This window comes from Macrobrachium rosenbergii, chromosome 26 (genome assembly GCF_040412425.1).
Source record: "Macrobrachium rosenbergii isolate ZJJX-2024 chromosome 26, ASM4041242v1, whole genome shotgun sequence".
NCBI lineage: Eukaryota > Metazoa > Arthropoda > Malacostraca > Decapoda > Palaemonidae > Macrobrachium > Macrobrachium rosenbergii.
The window spans coordinates 11,598,508-11,621,007 of NC_089766.1; the positions used below are offsets into that span (position 1 = coordinate 11,598,508).

General features: G+C 35.2%; 1 protein-coding gene across 9 annotated transcripts in view; it reads right to left on the reverse strand.

Annotated features, from left to right (window-relative positions):
• Positions 1-22,500, reverse strand: part of sas (stranded at second) — a 265,050-nt gene that overhangs the window by 35,376 nt on the left and 207,174 nt on the right. For 5 of the 9 annotated variants that reach the window (XM_067128219.1, XM_067128223.1, XM_067128222.1 and 2 more), the window contains exons 2-6: positions 13,575-13,793; positions 8,154-9,098; positions 3,950-3,999; positions 2,959-3,057; positions 1,415-1,562 (exon numbers count right to left, since the gene is read on the reverse strand). In XM_067128219.1, the coding sequence (XP_066984320.1) occupies positions 1,415-1,562; positions 2,959-3,057; positions 3,950-3,999; positions 8,154-8,439 (583 nt within the window). In that variant the 5' untranslated portion in view covers positions 8,440-9,098; positions 13,575-13,793. The remainder of the gene's footprint in view (positions 1-1,414; positions 1,563-2,958; positions 3,058-3,949; positions 4,000-8,153; positions 9,099-13,574; positions 13,794-22,500) is intronic. The other 4 variants (XM_067128220.1, XM_067128225.1, XM_067128224.1 and 1 more) reach the window with 1 other exon arrangement.

Here is a 22,500-nt window from a genome sequence, read left to right on the forward strand (position 1 = left end):
CTATCTATCTTTCTATTCACATCTGAAGCGTTATTAGCAGTGTATTTCATAAGCTTAATTAATCTTACTAAATACAATTTCAACGTCTAAATCCTCTCTCTCTCTGCATTTCAAGATACACATGAATTTCTTCTGGAGATCTGATCAACATGTAAAATTCGGTTTTCAAAATTCTTTTATCCATATCTAAAAGTCATTAACATATGTTCTTTATGTGTTTAATGGAATTGTAAAGAATACGTTTTCGCTTAAATTTAACCTCTCTCTCTCTCTCTCTCTCTCTCTCTCTCTCTCTCTCTCTCTCTCTCTCTCTCTCTCTCTCTCTCTCTCTCTCTCTCAAATAGACTATTATCATCACATATATATGTATACATACATATACATATATATACAGTGTATATATATATATATATATATATATATATATATATATATATATATATATATATATATATATATATATATATATATATATATATATATATATATGTGTGTGTGTATGTCTGCGCGTGGACATGTATACCTATGTTGCAACTTCCGTCGATCTGGCAATTTGGTTCTGCAAATGTAGGTATTTGGTCTTACGCTCAATGGGTTGAAACGAGAGACAGAACGTATCTGAGAAATAAAGAAAGCGATCTTACCCATTGAACATAACAACACCAACTCACGAGTATTTTTCTTGTTGATACCGGAAACAGAATCACGGAAGTAATATCGACAAAAAATAAGAAATAATTTTTCAAATCATGAAAAACTCATCGAACAAATTGTTGTCTAAACGGGGCTGTGCCAATGGTTAGGGGCCTAATATAAGACGTATGTATATGTATGTAATATAATACATAAATACATTTAATATATATATATATATATATATATATATATATATATATATATATATATATATATATATATATGTATATATATGTATATTTATATCTATTTATATTTGCATATTTTAATATATATATATAAGCTATTGCAATAACTGTGTTCTATGTACTGTATATTTTGTCTCTAAAAACATCTTTGCATATTTTAATCTGTGAAATTTGCTATCCAAAATAACTGAAAAAAATTCTATGTACTGTATATGACGAACGGAAAAAACAAACCTAACAATTGCGAATAACCTGTGAAATTTATTATATATTCCAATTTGTGTGAAAAATTTTAAGTTTGCTAAAAGTACCAGAAAGATAATGGACACTGGATATATATATATATATATATACATATATATATATATATATATATATATATATATATATATATATATATAAAAACTTTACTGAAACTTTGCAATGAATACTCTAACTGATCTTAGAAGCCTAAATCTCCATCATGCAATGACGTTTCTATAAATTAATGATAATAAAACTAATAATAATAATAATAATAATGTACTAACCTTCCGTCTTGATGGTCATTTTTGCAGACCCGCTGGACTCTCCAGACCACTTGAGGGTGTATTCGGTCTTGGGCTGGAGACCCTTCAAAACGAATGAATCCTGGCCTGCCTCCACGCTGGCACGCTGCCATTCGGTACCATCTGATGACTGGAAACGAATAAAAGTTCAAAGTATCAGTCACCTGAACGTAACTAAAGTGACATAATGAACGCAGCCTACGAGAATCGACTGGAAGTGTGCGGATGTAAGTCAAAATAACACCAAATAAAAACACACGCGAACGAATGGAAAGTTCAAAGTATCAATCACTTGAATGTAACTAAAGTGACATAATGAACGGAGCCTAAGTGAATCAACTGGATGTGTTCGGATGTAAGTCAAAATAACAACAAATGTAAACGAATGTAAAGTTCAAAGTGACATAATGAATGCAGCCTGCGTGAATCTACTGGATGTGTTCGGATGTAAATCAAAATAACAACAAATAAAAACACATTTGAACGAATGAAAAGTTCCAAGTATCAGTCACCTGAACGTAACTAAAGTGACATAATGAACGGCGCCTACATGAATCGACTGGATGTGTTCCGATATTAGTCAAAATAAAACATTTCACAAGGCAAATGAACGCAGCTTAATTGACATAGATGAAAGCGCCTGGCATGCACCTCTTGAACGTGTTCATAATCACGTGAAACTAGGCGTTGGATGTAACTACGGTACTAGCTTGGTGTTTCTTAAGGAAACTGGTTGAACTAGTTCAAGTACAAACCAAACCTTAAACAATATAGCAGTCGTATCTAAAAAAGCATGTTGAACAAATAAATCAGAATAATTACAAGCATGTAAATGAACATAAAAAAACGGATCCCTTCTGAATCGATAAACGTGTTCTACTGCCAGAGAAATTTATCTTCGGCATGTATCAAAAGAAAAGGGTTTCAGCAAAAATTATTATGGACATAATGAACTGAACGAGTCAGGGACAAATGAGCAAAACTCACATTCGTTAACGAACCAAACAGACAAAAAACCCGTCCGTACATAACTCATACAACCGCACTTAAAACACAGGTCGACTTCACGTTGATTTTATAAATGTTATCTAAGCGATGGCAGGCAGGGCAGCCGATCGAGGCTACGGCCTACCCCACCGCCAAATCAAAGTCCTTCAAAAGAAGGCATCGTGCTTACCCCATATAAAAATGGGAAAAAAGCACGTTAAAAACGAAGAATTACATTAAAGTTAAATGTTCAAAGAGCTAATTAAGTCAAAACAAATAACCGACCCAAAGAGGCTTTTCAAGATTCGAAATATTTATTCCTTCGTAATGCTTCAACATCCAATCGTAAAATTTACTCACAGACTTTTCCTATACACTTAAAATGTAAGTATACCTCGCCAATAGATTTAAAAAAGGCACTGTACATCATGCAAAACCCGCACGCGTAAGAGCTATCCATTGAAAACATCCGTATAACTAGGAATTATCTCCTGAGGGAGGTAGCAGGCGCTGGTTGGTCATTAATTGCTTAGGCATACCTTGTAATACACGTCTCCTCCCTTGGTCGAAGGCAAGACAAGAGTTGAGGAATTGTGGGTAACAGCCAACACCTTCAGTCCTCCTGCGGTTACACCATCCTGTTGGGTGGAAGGTTTTAGGCAATTTACATATCGTTCTATAAAAAGGTTTTTAAATATTAAATCTCATTTTTATATAACTGAAACTTACCACAAGAAGCACATTCTTTTTATATAACTTTAATATCAAGGTACAATTCTAAAATGTATTTCAATCTTACGATCAAATTCTGAAGACACTTTTTTTTTATCAGTTTCTATCTAAAAAAAATTACTGAACAGTTTTCATACGATAAGTTTGAATTTTAAAAAAATCCTAAACTGAACATTTTCACTATCGAATTCCGACTATTCCTGATTGTTAAATCCTTTTCCACTGAGCCTAAACAAATAGTCATGTATCAATGTTCTTCCAAACCATTCTACAGGAAAAATACCTTCAATATCTAGATCAGCCATCGGTAAAACTTCTTAACTGCCATCTTGATCATCGGTATTTTACTAGATACAGTTAATAAATAATTATTTTTTGGAAACAATACACCGTGATTTTAATAATAAACTGGTCCAATATATAATTAAAATACTTCTGAAAATAATACCGAGCTATGAACTTCTAAACAAAAATAACACAAACACGCATAATAATTTTTTTTTATTTTAGTATCTTCAAACCTCACGACAAATTCTTGTAATTCCTTAATATGAATTACAAGGTAATAAAACATTCTTTACATTTCTCAACTTATCTTTCTTTTACTTTACCTCCGTTCATATTCTCTTTCTTCCCTCTCCCAACAATTGATTCATAGTGCAACTGCTTTGAGGTTTTCCTCCTGTTACACCTCTCAAACCTTTTACTGTCAATTTCTGTTTCAGCGCTGAATGACGACCTCATAGGTCCAGTGCTTGGTCTTTGGCCTAAATTCTATATTAAATTCAATTCACCCACCTTTTCTTTCATGGTGCCAGACGACGATTCGTTGGTGAGGATAGTGTCTTCTGTGGCGGAAACAACATAGTATTATTAAAAACTCAAGCCCAGAGGCGACTTAATAATCAAACTTAAAACTAATAGGCGCTGCTGATTATATACAAATGAAAGACTACTTTTTTTAAATTGTTAATCGAAATGAAATAGTAATTAAAAGACAGTCCAGCAAGCAACAAGACAATATAAAATATCATGACATAGCAAGAAACTTGAGGATAATAAAATATAATAAAAATCAAAACAAAACAAAAGCATAGAAGTTCAATGTCCAAGTTAAGACCCCTGAGACGGGGAGAGAGTCAAGATGTCAGGAATAATGAGAGGATTTTCAAATTCTATTTTTGCCTCAGAAGGTAACATTCACTTTCCATTAACCGGTATTTTATCACTGACGAAAACCTAGTTAAAAAAGAATAAAAAAAAAATAACCATTATTATCATGAACTATTAACCTATCTCCTTTAGCTATCATGGACAAATTTTGCCTTTTTAATTCAAAGATATACCCACTGTACCACAACATAAGAAACATGTCGATTGATGAGAATGATTGATAAGAGCTTCTCTTCCCCGAAACTTAACTAAATCAAATTTAGGAAACTTTGTATTAGGTACTGGGTTAATTTCTCCAGCCGCGATTTCCTTTACAGGAAGTCTTCTGGAGTGATACTGCTTCTTCAGTCTGAATCGCGTCCATCCGGTATGAAAATAATGAGATTATATTGGTTTCACCTCCTCAAGAATAATTTCATATACCTACGGAAGCTTTCCTTACTCACCGAGAATCTAATCTGCCTTCCGAATCTTAACTGGGCAAAACTACCCTAAAACGGAAGAAGACTGCAGTATCTGCAAAAATACAAAACTGAGAAAAATGGTAGATACTTCTTTGCCTTACTACTGATTTTGCAGATACTGTAAATGGGATCCCCTAAATACTCGTGGAAAGCACTGAAGAATCATTCTAAAACTGCAGTAACTTGTGTATTAGTGTTTCACGAGCCCAATAGGTGGAATATCTCAATTTCGAAATTTTGCAGATACTGCAGTTTTCTATTTTAGGGCAGTATGGAAGCTTTCCTTATTCACCAAGGATCTAAGCTGCCCTTCGAATCTTAACTGGGAAAAAGCTCCCTCTGTTTAGTATAGTTTCCTATTTTACACTAAGAATCTTCTTTATCCTGTGATTATATTCCAAGTTTAATATATAAACATTGTTTACCGGTGAACAGTAATAATCGCACAGGCAAAATGACGCAGGCAAAAATGGCACGGGTAAAAATAACACAGGTAAAAATGGTACAAGTCAGAAAATATATAGCACAAAGGAAAAAAACATATTGATTCATCTATACTGTTTCACCGTGTTCAGTACTAGCCCCTTGATGATCAATGTCCCTAAGTCATTTGATCCCCAAGGGGCTAGTACTAAACACGACGAAACACATCTTATCTCCTAGGGGCTAATACAAAACACAGCGAAACATTGTAGATGACTCACTGTTTCGCCGTGCTTAGTACTAGCCCCTCGGAGATCAGATGCAGCTAGTACTAAACACGGCGAAACATTGTAGATGAATCACTGTTTCGCAGTGTTTAGTACTAGCCCCTCAGGGATCAGATGCACTTACAGAAATTTGATCTCCAGGGCTAGTACTCAACACGGCGAGACATTGTAGATGACTCACTGTTTCGCCATGTTTAGTACTAGCCCCTCGGGAATCAGCTGCACTAAGGGAAATTTGATCCCCGAGGGACTAGTACTAAACACGGCAAAACACTGTAGATGAATCCATTTATTTTTTTCCTTCGCGCCATTTTTTTTCCTTCGCGCCATTTTTTTCTATCTTTTCACTTGCGCCATTTTTACCGGTGTTATTTTTACCGTGCCATTTTTGCCTGTGCCACTTTTACATGTGCCATTATTACCTAAATTCGTGTTTATCAGCACATAATCTAATTTCACATGTTAATTTCCCTACTCATAAGCATTTTACCTGTCTATCCAGAATCTCACTTACCTACTATACTATTCCTTTGCTTTACACGAGTCTCATCCATTGAGCAGGAATTGAATCTACCCATTGTTTTTATCCTCACAACAACTTCATTTACATTCCTGATGCAATGTCATTTATTCAGTTTTATCTCTCACATCTTTGGTATGAATATCCTCTACAAACATGGTGACAAATCTAACGCTTATTTTCTAGCCTTAATTACAGCGCCCAAATACAAGTCTAATACAAGTCTCTCCTACATGTTCTTTTAACTATGAATATATAAGGAAGTGGAAGACTGCCGCCTAACCTATGCACAATCACTAATATAATAATTAGACGATTTTTACATTCCATTCCGTTCCACAGAGATGAGGCCACGATGGCAATGATACGAAAAATATAGACACTTTAAATCTGTCAATTACTGATGTTTTAACGCCTTCATCTGAATTCCATCAATCCAGTCCATGTCCAGCTATCTTGTAAACAGTGGCTTAAGGAAGAATTTAAACAAAAACAATAATAAATTATCGCCATCATAAATCTGAGACATCCAACAGACTCATATCTTCAGAATATATTTGAATTAAGGCAACGAAAAGAAGGGGCCACTAGGTTCATTTCTTTCTCACGTAAAAAAAATGGTTACCATCTTCATATGTCAATTTTCGTGGGGTTTCTGGCTTATGAATTACACTCATATTTACTCTGGCGCCATTTATAAAACGTTTTTCTTATCATGGTTGATGGTAAAAAAAATTCCAATAATGCGAATTACCCCCACATCAGAAAACAAAGTGAAAGTATGAAAATGTCAAAGCCTAGAAATTTATTCTCCAGATCTGTGAAAGGTGAAGACAGGATTAGTTTCGTTTCTGCATTTTTCCCCAGTTTAAAGAGAATGAAAAATAAAAAAGTCTGAATAATTTAAGAAAGGACCAAACTCTCACTCAAGTGTGATGTATTTGCAAGCACTTAGGAACCGGAAATGGAGTTCTGACAAGGTTGATTCCATACAGTAAATTATTAAGCTTTAGTAAGTGATACAGTCATGTTACAACTGCCCCTCGCTGACAGGGCAGCCCTCAATTAACATTTAGGAGGAAATTCTTTTACACAAATTATGCACTGGGAGAACCAGGCCTTCCTCTGAAAAGTATCGAGACAGATTTACAAATAATTTTATTACCATAACCACCAGATTTTCGACAAGTCATTACATAACAGTAGATGTTCCCATATAGAAAATAAAACATCTCCACAAAACTGTAGATTTTCTGTTGAAAAAAAAAAAGTTGTTTTTATGATCCCACTGGAATGTTTTGTTAAAGGTGCAGATTCTTTATGTTCAATGTTGTGCCTGCTGTTAACTCGGACAAAGCTAAGTCAACCCTTCTAGAACACTAAATACTAAACTGGGTCACAACCCACATCACGCCACCACATGAAGCGTGTAGCCTAAAGTATATGGATCTACAACACAGCTTTTCCAACAATCACTTGACAACTAGAAGCATACGATCTACTGATTACCAGCAACACTAAATGGTAAGGGGTCAGCACTGAAAATAAACACAGAAATGGTCAATCTGCTACGAATAAAAATTCAAATTTTGCCTTCCAAGTTACTTTACGAATAGAGTTCTGTTTAATGCTCCATTGCCATATATTACTTTTCTTGATAAATAGATATTTGGCTCAAAAAATATAAAAAATATAATTTAAAAAGGGTCCCAAAGGCAACTGAACTTCCATCCCTGGCATAATCAGTTTTTTCATTGATGAGTGACTTTCCAATTCAGTTGGTCGTACTGTAAAATTTTAAAATTCACAAGATTACAGCTATGGAGCCTCCATTACTTATTCAATTTAAACATATTCCTTCCATTTCTATGGCTTTATATATTCCAGTGCTGCTTACTATGCACAGTGGCACTGTGCACTACTGAAATGTCCGTTTTTTCTACTCTACAAAGTGTCACTGTTTACCTTGATTCTGTTCAGTTTTATAAACCAGACTACTGTCATTTAATGGTTTAAGGTAAGTCGGATGTTTATAAAGTCAGCGCATAGCAATGAACATGATGCATCATCTGCAAGACATCCATGATGACCCCCTGAAGCTGTTAAGTCCGATGTCATCACCGATGCTGTCTTACCTGGAGCCATCTTGCCCTCCCGGGCGGAAACAAATCCTACTTCTTCTTCTACAGGGGTAAGTTCTGTGGTCATTTCTTCAGTCTGAGGCTGGGTTGTGGTTTCCTCCATTTCTGCACCCAAGGTTGTAGATTCGACTTCACCTACAGGTTGAGTAACAACCTCAATCGCCTCTCCAACTGTTATTTTGTGAACTTCGTGGCCTTGTTCATTCAGTTCCACAACCACTGCTGGAATGGGCGTTTCAGTTGCTGCCTCTTCATCGTCTTGCTGGACATCTGGCATCATAGTTGTGAATAATTCATCTTCCTGCTCTACATCTGGCAGCACTGTTGTTGCTTGTTCAGAGATATCATTCAGATGAGTGCTTGTTTCGACCTGAGGCTCTTCGGTAACAGTTACCTCATCTTCGGGCAAGACGCCCTTCTGTACTGAATCGTCAGATTCAGTCACTTTAGGATGCTCTTTCTCAATTTCAGTATGGTTCGAGTTCAATTTACTTCCAGTAGCTTTCTTTTCACTTTGGTCTTTGTTCAGTTCATGCTCAAGATCCTTTAGCCTCTTCTGGTACTCTTCCTCTGTGATTGGCTTTGCTCGTTCCTGGGAGACGCTACGACCAGACAAAGGTGGTGCGTTTCCATGGAGAGGGGAGTCCTTTTCTCCTGAAATTGGTCCAAGGCGGTGACTACCAGGAGAAATCAACAGTGAAGGGTGGGTTGAGTTGTTAGCACAGACCACGACGACACAGCACTCGTCAGTTTCTGGTCGGTTTCTCAACTCAATACAAAGCTCATCTTTGGAATGCTGACCAGTAAGGAAAAGTCCAGTGGGGCAACTGACTGGGCCACAGACAAATTGGCCGCCTGTACCACAGCGGCACTGCTCTTGGCAATCTCCATTATAACGGACTTCTCCCACGGCGTAAAGGCGACCCTCGAACTGGCATCCTGAAGCAGAAGGTCAAAACTAGCATTGCAGTCAGAGCAGCACATGTTATTTCTGCTGGCCATGGTGAAGTGCCATTGTATTCTAATATGATCCAGATACATAATTACTTTGTTGGCTTCCATCTATCAACAGGTTGTCATTCGTAAAATCTACTTGTTACAATGAACATGTACCTATGGAACAGGCATTAGCCTCTGCATAAAATCCCATAAACTAAATTGTTTTGTTTGAGGGGTTACAAAAAGGGTTATAGTGACTAGTAACATGTAAACATAAAACTGCATCTGGCAACTTTAGCGGGTTAAAACACCGAGCTGCATTTAACATGGGCCAATGTTTTGGCATGTGGTTAAAACGGCACAATTATTATGGTGTGGCAACATCAGCGGTTAGCCACGGTTAATAATGGATTAGGGAGATTATTATCGGCTGAACGCTAAACACATAACACATTCAGAGCCAAATTCATGTGAAAAAAAAAATACATACATTTCGATTCTTCAAACTAAGACATCATTCAAGTTCCCCAAAGTACGCATTCCAGTACGACCCATGCAACAAATCAGTTACAAAAACAGCTGTATTGTGCTGCCATACGTCAAACGGTAATTCAATCAATCAAGTCTATACGAAGCTCACATGACAGAGTACATTAACTACAATCTCAAAAGTCCAACACATGAAGTCAGTTAAAGTTTGCTTTATGTTTTCAGAATGGGTAGTTGGACTGCTGCGTTGCCATATATCTCTTTATTTTTCCAAAAAGTTAAGTATATTTCAGTTTAACCAGACCACTGAGCTGATTAACAGCTCTCCTAGGGCTGGCCCGAAGTATTTTGAGTTCTGGTAATCTCAAAATATATAAGACAAAGTTACTGTCAGATTCAGACAGCCCTTGCGTCAGCAAAGATTTTTTTTTTTTTTTTTTTTTTTTTTTTTTTTTGAGCACCAATTGGCTGAGGAGTTCAAACGACTGCCCACATTAATTATAATAATTTGATCTGTGATTTTGATGAGGGTCAAGCAACCTTCAACTGACTTCATTAATCTGATGCACTATAATTCTATGCTACATAGAGGAATACATAAGCATCATCTTACAAGTTAGTCTGTCTATCGAATAATAGTACTCTACAGAATAACAATTTTCAGCACTTGAAAACAACCTCATTACAAAGGCTCAAAATGCCTAAATAGTTTTCTATCATAACATCTACTTAGAAGCAAAGAACTTTTTACTGAATATATACAAATTCTTTATTTGGTTACAAACTCAACTGATTCTTTCTGCTTTAATAAATTTCACAACAATCATGACAGTCTTATCACTTTTTCAACCAATGATCGCTTTAGTGTCCTTTTCAGTCAATTTGACAGGTCAGGTCATCACAATGAAGTCAAAATTTGAGGGTCTTTTGATACAAATTCAGGTCCACATAAACATTCGGTTTATGATACAAAATACAGATAAGAATTTTCAAAATGAAATTTAGACTCCCAGCAGTACTGAGATCAATACAAAATCAGGTCCACAAAAACATTCGGTTTATGATACAAAATACAGATAAGAATTGTCAAAATGACATTCAGATTCCAAGCAGTACTGTATCAATTACGGATACCTCTAAACCAATTGCATACGAACACATGAGGTCTTTAAGTGAAAGATAATTTAGAAGACAGAACTGCCTGGTAGACAATCAAGCGAAGACAAGTCACTTAGGTCATAACAGAGAAACTTGAATAATAGGAAAGTTTTAAAATCTGCCTCTGATAAAACAAAAGACTTGTCTTTTGTATCTGTACACCAAAGGTCAAAGATTAACTTTAATTAGGTAAAGGGAATTTCCCGATTCAATTATCCGCGCGATATCTAATCAAACCAGAAACAGAGATTTAATAATAAAAATTTTAACTGGCGAAAAGTCAGCGTACAAGTACAAAAGACACTGATAATTCGTAAATGAAGAACTATAGAGCCTCCCACAACCCACAGAGGAGCAAATCCATTACGTGGATACTTATGCAAGATTTTGGATTACCCGGAAATTTCACTTCTCGAAACTGTCTCCAGAGAATGCCAATTAGTCGATTAGTAACGTGGTTACTCTATTCAAATAAAGAGGAGAGTGACAGTATTAATTTTGTTTATTTGAAAATTTTCGACAATTAACTACTGAAAAACGATATAATTAATCAGTGTTCTGGGTTGTTTGTTGATGTGACAAGCGTACTATGTACATCTTGTAATAAATTTTCACCATAGTCAGTAACAAAATCGAAGTGCTCATGCTATGTTCATCAAAATATAAACAACACAAAACACTATATATACTGTATGTATATATATATATATATATATATATATATATATATATATATATATATATATATATATATATATATATATATATATATATACATATATTTATAAATGTATATAATATATATATATATATATATATATATATATATATATATATATATATATATATATATATATATATGAAATCTTCCATAAATATGAATTCACCAAAAGTCTCAGTTTTAGACCCGTAGAAAAACTCATTCCAAAATCAGCAGTACATTAAAAAGCAACTAGTACGTGTTGTTAAGCATAGTTAAGCATCTAATTCCCTGTGTTTATAAGAAGCTAGCTGATGTTTAGAACTTGGAACCGTTCACTGGTTACAAAGATTCTGAAAAAAACGACAGAACGTAGTTCTACGTTCATTAATTTTGATAACGCAAAAATAATTAACATAATTAATAATTAAATCATTCAGAAACGAAATAAATGATAATTGCTCTTAAAAGTGGCAAAGAAATTTTGAGCAAAAATATCAAATTGGCAGAGAACGGTCCCACACAACAAAGCATCAACTAGCTCAAGTCTCAAACCCGTCTCAATATTCCACATCTCCTGTTTCCACGAGCTACAAAAAACCATGCAAGTCATTCCCAAGTGGTCAAGAAACTAAAACAATGACGTGAAATCATGCAGACAAGTGTGAATTTCGTGTTTTCAAATGTGGAGACATGCACATAACGATTACTTTTTTTTTTTTGTTACATACCTGCATGCAGAGAACAACCTAATGATTTGAAAGCATGCCTTAAATGTAAAATACAATTCAAGAATGAAATGTGCAATTAATATATTTTGATCGGCCCGATATCCATATACACAGACAAAACTACTTTTGTAAATAAAAGTAAATATTTAATATTTGATTCTGTTAACCTCTCTGAGAGTATATCACACCTCAGCCAGAGATGATCACGTATACAAAGATAATCGGAACCACGAGCACATGCAACTCTCATGAGATAATCGGTAATATGAATCTACTTTAAAAATAACGGGAAAAATTATCTATTGTTTAAATACTGAAAGAATATCTTAAAGTTTAGAAAGACTTAAAATGAAAATAACTCACCACCTGTACTGAAATTAGAGGTTAAACAAAAGAATTTTAAAACAAAACATAAAAGAATAAGTTTTCTGACTGAATGAACTCTTAAGTAATTAATTACAAAGGAAAATTCAATTATTTTTTATTCCCCAAAATTATTAAAAACTAACCAGCTTAATTTACATTAAGATTTCTATAATATTCCTACAATCAAACGTAAATGACCTGAAGCAGGAATTACAAACAATATACATATCCTACAAAACCGTTAAAATGACCCTGCATATTTATTAAAAATAAAAATATCCTAATCGGAACAAAATAGATGCCATCAACCTATAAATCTATTCCTCCTCTGATACAGTTAATCTAGTATTTGAGAATTGATAAGCCTAGATAATATACACGCATATATATAAATCTACATAAACTAGGGTATATCTTGATTAAATGCAACCCAACCCAACCTCGACAAGGGTACAAGAAGGGGGTTTCTGTGATACAAAACCCAAAACCATCTACTTATCATAATGCCAACCTAAACACTACACACTTTTAAACACACTTATCGCAACATGATTTGTCTGCTACTTATAACCTACGTAATATTATAATATAGAATACTCTGAATCTCGCATTTATTACGATTCAAAAATTATAGAAAAATATGCTGTATTTTGATATCACTCTAACTTTTCAGTATAATTCGATACCTATCATTGAACTATAACTGTATTTACATCTAGATCTCTTGTGTCTACTGCTCAGAAATTATCGGACAGTTAAAATTACAACTATATTTGCAGGCATAATTCTAGCCCATATAATCATACATAAAATTATTATTATAAAAATTCCTTCAACTGAAAAGTTTGAACTATAAGTAACGTTAACGAAAATCATAACGATACCAATAACTTCAATCCTGTCGCAATATAATTATCATTAAATCAAAGACCATAAATTCAACTATTACTTCATATCCATAAACCTAATTAAAATAATATAAATAAAATAAAACTACAACCTTCTTACGAATTATGTCCCAAAACGACTAACCTTCGGTGGTGCCGTTGTTGGGTATGCAATTCGTCCCGGCCGAGTTCTTAATGGTGCCCTCGGGGCATCGGCACTGTGCCACATGGCCCTTGGTGAAGCACTCGCCTCCCTGGATGGCGCCCTCGCAAGGCGTCAGGATGGGGCACGGGTCGACGCAGGCGGTGCCCAGGCAGAAGTGGTCATCGGGGCAGTCGTTGTCGCTCTGGCAGACCAACGCAGCTGCAGAAGGAGAGGAAATAGTTAATCATTTATGTGAAAAGAGAAAATTACTAAAATAGTGAAAATAGTAATAAAAGGTTTTCTGTCATTTTTATGTGAAAAGAGAAAATGACTAAAAAAGTTAAAACAGTAAATAAGGTTTTCCGTCGTTTTCATGTGAAAAGAGAAAATGAATAAAATCGTTAAAGCAGTAAATAATGTTTTATGTCGTTTTCATGTGAAAAGAGAAAATGACTAAAAGAATGAAAACGGTAAATATGGTTTTCTGTCGTTTTCATGTGAAAAGAGAAAATGACTAAAATAGTTACAACAGTAAATAAGGTTTTCTGTCATTTTCCTGTGAAAGGAGAAAATGAGTAAAATAGTGAAAACGGTAAATAAGGTTTTCCATCGGAGATTCATGTGAAAAGAGAAAATAACTAAAATAGTTAAAACAGTAAATATGATTTTTCTGTCATTTTTATGTGAAAAGAGAAAACAACTAAAACAATGAAACCGGTAAATACGGTTTTCAGTCATTTTCCTGTGAAAAGAGGTAATGACTAAACAATAGTTAAAACAGTAAATAAGGTTTTCTGCCGTTTTCGACAGAATTGTTAATCTTTAAATTACAATATTCATTCTCAACATTTAAACTTCTGGACAAATTGAAATCTGACTCAGGTGCTCTACTACTCAACTAAAGGAATAAAGACAAATGACACTCTCAATTCATTTTCTGAGGTTTGCTGGACTTGAAAACAAATTCATATAATTTTATTTTATTTTATTCATATATTTAATTTGGCGGGTTTGGTGTATGGTGGAGGCGTTCGGTGTTACACGACGTGCTTTGGAAATTCGTTCAATTGTTCAGCTAATCTTTCTCGACGAATAGATTCATCCCCTATTGTGGGTGAGTTGGTTTGGGGCGAAGGGGGGGTGGTAAATAAGAAAGCTGCAGTGACACAAGAGGTTCTATGGTTTCGCAAACTTCGCAATTTTTAAAGTTGCTGAAGGTCAAGGTCAAAGTTCTGAGAATAAAAATATAAGAAGAAGAAGAAGACTAGCACCAACAAAATCATAAATACTTTAAGGACACTCTTCCATCCATAAAGCCACTTATCAAATGTTAACTTGAATAATCGCTTCTGAGAGAGGCAGCCAAGCATATAATTGCAATTTCTTTCCATTTAAAAAGAAAGGGAGAAAGTCGATATGCTTGGAAGGCCAGATAAGAGAGAAATGTGGAGGAGGGGGAAGAGAGGGAGGGAAAAGAGAGAGGTGAAAGGGAGAGTGAGGTAAACCAGGTAGGAGAAAGGGGGAGGCCAAGGGAAAGAGAAAGGAGGGAAAAAGGTGAGGAGGAATAAAGACAACAGTGAAAGAAAGGAAAAAGAGAGAGAAAGAAACAAAGACTGACAGAGAGAGAGAGAGAGAGAGAGAGAGAGAGAGAGAGAGAGAGAGAGAGAGAGAGAGAGAGAGAGAGAGAGAATAACAATGGTAAGGAAAAAGGGGGGCTAGAGAGAAAATAAATTGAAAGGAGAGGAAGAGTAACATAGATAAGGAGAGAGAGAGAGAGAGAGAGAGAGAGAGAGAGAGAGAGAGAGAGAGAGAGAGAGAGAGAGAGAGAAAAAATAGGAATGGCAAGGAAAAAAGGGGGCTATAAAGAAGAAAAAATTGAAAGGAGAGGAAGAGTAACATGAATAGAGAGAGAGAGAGAGAGAGAGAGAGAGAGAGAGAGAGAGAGAGAGAGAGAGAGAGAGAGAGAGAGAGACGGTTAACAAAATATCAAGAGGAAGGAGGGTGGAAGGGAAGGAGGGGGAGAGAAAGGACGAAGGAAAATCAAGACGGTGGAACAGCTGATGAGAAAACGACATTTTCCGGTTCTTAATATCTACGTCCTTTTCACCTTGACCGTCACACCTGCTCTCTCTCTCTCTCTCTCTCTCTCTCTCTCTCTCTCTCTCTCTCTCTCACAGACACACGCACACAAACACACACAGAGAGAGAGAGAGAGAGAGAGAGAGAGAGAGAGAGAGAGAGAGAGAGAGAGAGAGTGCATAATAAAAGCTTTCAAGTTTTTACTCAATAATAATAATAATAATAATAATAATAATAATAATAATAATAATAATAATAATAATACATACACACATATATACATAAAACAACTCTGCGAGGTTGTTGATGGTGTTACCAGCAGAATTATTATTATTATTATTATTATTATTATTATTATTATTATTATTATTATTATTATTATTATTATTATTATTATTATTATTATTATTATTATTACAAACAACAAAACTAATAAATGCTTTATAAAGGTAAGCATAAAATAAACAAGACAACTATCTTTATCATGAATAAACAAGGATGGAAAATATAAAATGGATACCCGACATCCACAGTGAATGTTCTATATCACATTTAACAAACGGAGTGTTGTACAACACCAACAGTAATCACCTGCTCAGCTGACCACAATATGAGAACCACTTAATCTTCGGCCGGATACGCATTTCCTTTGTCGATGTTGGTAAATAATGTATAATCTCTCTCTCTCTCTCTCTCTCTCTCTCTCTCTCTCTCTCTCTCTCTCTCTCTCTCTCTCTCTCTCTCTTACACACACGTACACAGACATAAAGTGTACAACATACATATAAACAAAGAGGCCTATACACAAACATAAACCTTTTAAGTATAATATAATGATGTATGAATGACTGCATATATCATTTAAATCAGCAATGAATGACCTGAATAAGAGCATGTACCCATTCATATGTACAATCATTCACGAAGCATATCCTCATATAAGTGTAAGAAAGCGTCACTATATCATTACTTAGGTTTGTATGAACAATATCAAAAAGTAATGATAATGGCATGCTCACAATAATATATAATATATATATATATATATATATATATATATATATATATATATATATATATATATATATATATATATATACTGTATACAATTATCCCCCTTCATACCAGCATCCTATGATAAAAGCTTCCATTCCACAAGGACATTTCCACACGTAAACATACGCAAAGAGCAGCAATCATTCTGAACTGGCCAATCATCCCGCTTAATTCGCCAAATCTGCTCGCTAAGTGGAAACCCGACTGTTAATGGCGGAAACCCTAACGCCAAAGTGCAGAATCCCATCTGCCAAAGGGTGGAAACCCAGACTGCTAGAGGGCGGAAACCCGAACGCCAGAGGGTGGAAACCAAGGTGCCAAAGGGTGGAAACCCAAGTGCCAAAGGGTGGAAACCCATGTGCCAAAGGGTGGAAACCTGGGCCACCAAAGATCGGAAACCCGAATGCCAAAGGTTGGAAACCCAAGTGCCAAAGGGTGGAAACCCAAGTGCCACTAAGTGGAAACACGACCGAAGGTCGGAAACCCGACCATCAAAGGGCGGAAACCCAGACCGCCAAAGGGTGGAAACCCAGACTGCTAGAGGGCGGAAACCCCACCGCCAAAGGCCAGAAACCCAACTGCCAAAGGGCAGAACCCAGAACCATCGATGGTCGGAAACCCTACCAGCCAGAGGATGGAAATCCTGACCGCCAAAGGGCAGAAACATGGACAGCCAAAGGGTGGAAACATGACCTTCAAAAAGGGCAGAAACCCGGACCCCCAAAAGGGAAGAACCAGGACCCCCAAAGGGCGGAAACCCAGACCCCCCAAAGACAGAAACCCAGATTGCCAAAGGGCGGAAACCCGGACCGCCACAAGGTGGAAACCCAGGTAATATTTGCAAAGTGAATACATACAAGCAACATTTATAAAACGCCACGTTTAAAACAGAGATATAAATGGAAAGGTTTCAAATAATGGTGATCTCACCTCCCAAAAATGCAAGGAATTGAGGAAAAGTTCTCCATGGATGTCGAAGTATTGTTAAGAAGTTCAAGGGCAACAGCGAAGGTGAGTCATCTAAGAAGAAAGGTCACAGACTGATTTGTAAAAGAGAACACGCCCTCGGGTTAATAATAATAATAATAATAATAATAATAATAATAATAATAATAATAATAATAATAATAATAATAATAATAATAATAATAACTTTAAAAGAGTTGCTTAAAGCGTTTTTTGGAAGAAGGATTTCACCCTAGATTCAGCAGTACAATTACGAATATGGCAGTAACAGAAGACTGCTAAGAGAAATAGTGTATGGAAGAAAATATCATACTATCAAAAGATATATCAACCGAAAAGAATAATGTTGCGAATGATAAGCAGAGTTATGCTGATGAAAAACAATATTTAAGAAAGCTTACGATGAAAGTATTTTAAAAGATAGAAAATGAAAGTATTTTAAAAGATATACTTATTAATATTGAATCTGATAAAAAAATTAAATAACACTGATACAATCGAAGAGAGAGAATTGTGAACAAAAAATAATTCAACATAGGGAAATATTCAAACCTCAAGGAGATTCAGAGTAAAAAAAAAAAAAAAAACATTTCTCAGGTAAAATAAATATTGCAAATCATCGTCAAATTGCTACAACACCAACACTCGAAGGAAAAAAAAACCTGAATGTAAGACAGAACCTTTTGAGAGAAAAATTTCGAGTGATATGAGAGAGAGAGAGAGAGAGAGAGAGAGAGAGAGAGAGAGAGAGAGAGAGAGAGAGAGAGAGAGATTTCTCAGAATACCTTCGGTAAGTTGGACTTAACGTCAATGCATCAACAAAGCCTAACTAAATAAAAAATGAAAATAGTAAGTTCCCAATAAAAAGAATATGAAAAAAGAAAAATAATTTCTAATGACAGCTACGGATAAGTCCAACCTAACGACAATTCAATACTCTTAAAACCTAAAAAATAATAAAAAGGTACACAACATGAGACTGACAGAATGAGAAGAAGAAGAAGAAGAACGAGAGAGAGAGAGAGAGAGAGAGAGAGAGAGAGAGAGAGAGAGAGAGAGAGAGAGAGAGAGAGAGATTCCTCAAAAGAAAACTATTGTCCATTTTGACCTACCTAAGGACAATGAAAACAAAAGGCGTAAAAAGTTACCAACAAAAATAAAAGCCGATAAAAACAAAAGTGATTCGATTTAATACGCCACTGTCGGCCGGGAACCTCTTGTAATGATCTGGAGGTTAGTGATAGGTGAAGCGCAGTTCCTCAACCCACTGCCGAGAGAGAGAGAGAGAGAGAGAGAGAGAGAGAGAGAGAGAGAGAGAGAGAGAGAGAGAGAGAGAGAGAGAGAGAGAATAGGGTTCGAAAATATTTTTGCTCAAGATTTTAAAAAGTCCAAATATTTATAACAATTATCACGTTAACAGATCGATTAATAACTTTATATTTAGAGAGAGAGAGAGAGAGAGAGAGAGAGAGAGAGAGAGAGAGAGAGAGAGAGAGAGAGAGAGAGAGAGAGAGAATAGGGTTCGAAAATATTTTTGCTCAAGATTTTAAAAAGTCCAAATATTTATAACAATTATCACGTTAACAAATCGATTAATAACTTTAAATTTAGAGAGAGAGAGAGAGAGAGAGAGAGAGAGAGAGAGAGAGAGAGAGAGAGAGAGAGAGAGAGAGAGAGAGAAAATTTTGAAAATATTTTTTGCTCAAGATTTTAAAAGTCCAAATATTTATAACAATTATCACGTTAACAGATCGATTAATAACTTTAAATTTAGAGAGAGAGAGAGAGAGAGAGAGAGAGAGAGAGAGAGAGAGAGAGAGAGAGAGAGAGAGAGAGAGAGAGAGAGAGACTGCCTATGATTTAGCAGAGTGCTCGTTACTGAAATAGACAGTTCGATTAATATCTCCATACCCAGAAAAAGACGAAAAATGAGAAAATGAGAGAGAGAGAGAGAGAGAGAGAGAGAGAGAGAGAGAGAGAGAGAGAGAGAGAGAGAGAGAGAGAGAGAGAGAGAGAGAGAGATTACATATTATTCTACCGATTACATGTTACCAAGATAAACCGTCTGACACGTACCTCATTATACAGCGAAAAAATGTGAGAGAGAGAGAGAGAGAGAGAGAGAGAGAGAGAGAGAGAGAGAGAGAGAGAGAGAGAGAGAGGACCGTCTTCTGTAACGGTCAAGCAACAGTGCTCACAGACTCGGCTTCCTTCAAGTTCGTGGGAAGACTTAGTTTAGCAGGAAAAAATCCTTTAAGTCGCTTCCTGTCTTCGTTGCAATTACCTGACGTCGTGCTTTAACACTGCCTTTGAAAATACCTTACTAGACCCTTTATAAGAGGGGCTTGGTTTCCAAGACTCCATTTTGTCCACTCATGCCACTTGGTATATAAAATTAAAATTATCTGTTATACTTTCAAAATTCTGTAGCGACTTGAGACACAAACCATATTAGAACTTGACGATCTTTCTAATATACTCATACTGCTATTTCCTTTTTGAAAGTAGTTGGATGAGTACCTCAAGCCCTTTTTCTATCCTAGGCCCGAAAAAAAATAAATAAGGCTTTTGAGAATTATGATAGAAAATCAAATTTTAAATGAATATTCTATATAATCATAAGTACGATATTTCATAAGTCCTTCTTGAATATTCTCTTAAAGCAATAGTTACTATCTCCTAAAGGACTTTTGAGAAATGACATATTAACAGGATCAGATATTGATAAAATATTAATAACACATTTTATATCTGAAAACATTCAGTAACAAAAAGACCCTTCAGTCATTGAGCACAAGGTATGTAGAATTAACTAACATATTTATTGCTTTCAAGAATGAAATCTGTTACACGCGAATTTTAGTGGAAACAATTAAAAAACTTGCAGCCAATACTGAAGCATATTTTAATTAGCACCTAACATTAAAAATGAAAAAAACATATTTGCAGTCCTTTTAGGGATGCTAAGTTTCAATAAACAAATGCAAGCATTCGCAAAAAAAAAAAAAAAAATGGCTGCAGACACGAATACCTCATAGAAATATTTCAGTAATAGTAGGGTCTCTCTTATCTACTTCCTTCCTGTAATAGGAATAGTCTATGATAACAATTCACAGTCAAGTTAATCCTTTATGAAAAAAAATAAATTTTTAAAAAGAATGGAAAACGAATGAACAGCACTATTAGATTTTCAATAATCTATTTCAAACTCCTGAAATGTTTAATAATATTACTTTCCTGTGGTTAAATAAAGACTAAAAGTTTTACCAAAAATGAAAGGACCACTTTGCAAGAGTGAAGAACTGGTTGAAAAGCAACAACCGCATCCCCAAAATTTAATAGGTAGAAACTTGAAAAACCTTAAATATTCCAAAATGGGGCCGCCTAAGAACCAACAGACTGAACGAGGGAGGTACACAGAAATTACTCCCAACACCATCAACAAGGAAGAGGGGGAAGTTCTTACAAGTCATCGCCTAGAGTAGTAAAAATTTTCAGGTAAGCACATCCTCTCTGGCAATTGCTGGCGTGGACTGAGATTGGGGGGGGGGGGTGGAGCAAAGTAGGAGGTGGGAGGCACCTGATATTAAGGAGTGGCACTTCCGGGGGACAAATACACGCACGCTTAATGATATTCACTTGCTTTAGAGGATGCTGCCTCATTTATATTAACAGACAGAAGCACAGCGTGTGACAATTTTTGGCGTTCAATAATATTTGGGTTAGCATGCATTGCACTGGCTTACAAAGGCATATGTATACGTACTCAAGTGCATAAGTGTACGTACGTCGCGTGTATTCATACATACATATACATACATACACACACACACACACACACACACACACACATATATATATATATATATATATATATATATATATATATATATATATATATATATATATACACATATATATACATATTTATACATAAATTATATAAATAGAGACAAAATCCAATGAAGGAAAGAGTGGATTTTGCCTTTATTTATATATGCATCACGTTCCATATTTTCGTGATTCAGTTATACATAATATATATATATATATATATATATATATATATATATATATATATATATATATATATATATATATATATATATATATATATATATTTCATATTTATAGTATGTTTTGTGTGTATGTATGTGTGTGAGTGCAACGCACGTAGTTATATAACGACGAGGACGTAACCTATACCTTAAAAAATGAAAAAAACAAAAAAACAAAATTACAGGTATAATCCAAATGGAAGGGAGAGACCCCATTCCAGATTGAGAAGATGAAAACTCCAATAACAGACATTACTGTACCAATTCCAAGAACCCGGTGCTACGATACCTCCAGAAATACAACAGAACTTTTAATATTTTTTTTTACTTAAACGGGACTGAAACATTTTTCCTCAGACAAAGTACTGTAGCACTTTATGTAGCACGTTCTGTCAGGGCTTCGGAGAAATACATTACTTTTAAATTTTAAAAAATATTTAGATTAAAAATAAATAGATTAAAAAAGAAATAAATAAATAAACGCAGGTTTATGATGTCTTTAAAATACGTCCTTCAACATCTTCGAGAACTGAGCTGTAACGTCGTAAAACTGACAGAGCCGTAACGTCAAAAGCCACGAAACTGTAATACCTTACGAAATATTCAATATTGGAACATCCTTGCTTAAATATGGTACCGTAACTTAGAATAAAAAAAAAACTCATGTCCGACGCATTTTCAATACCTTCAAAGATAGCTAGCATTGGAACATCCTAAAATGCATACTGTACTGCAATGCCTTCAAAACCTCAAGTCTAGCGTATTTT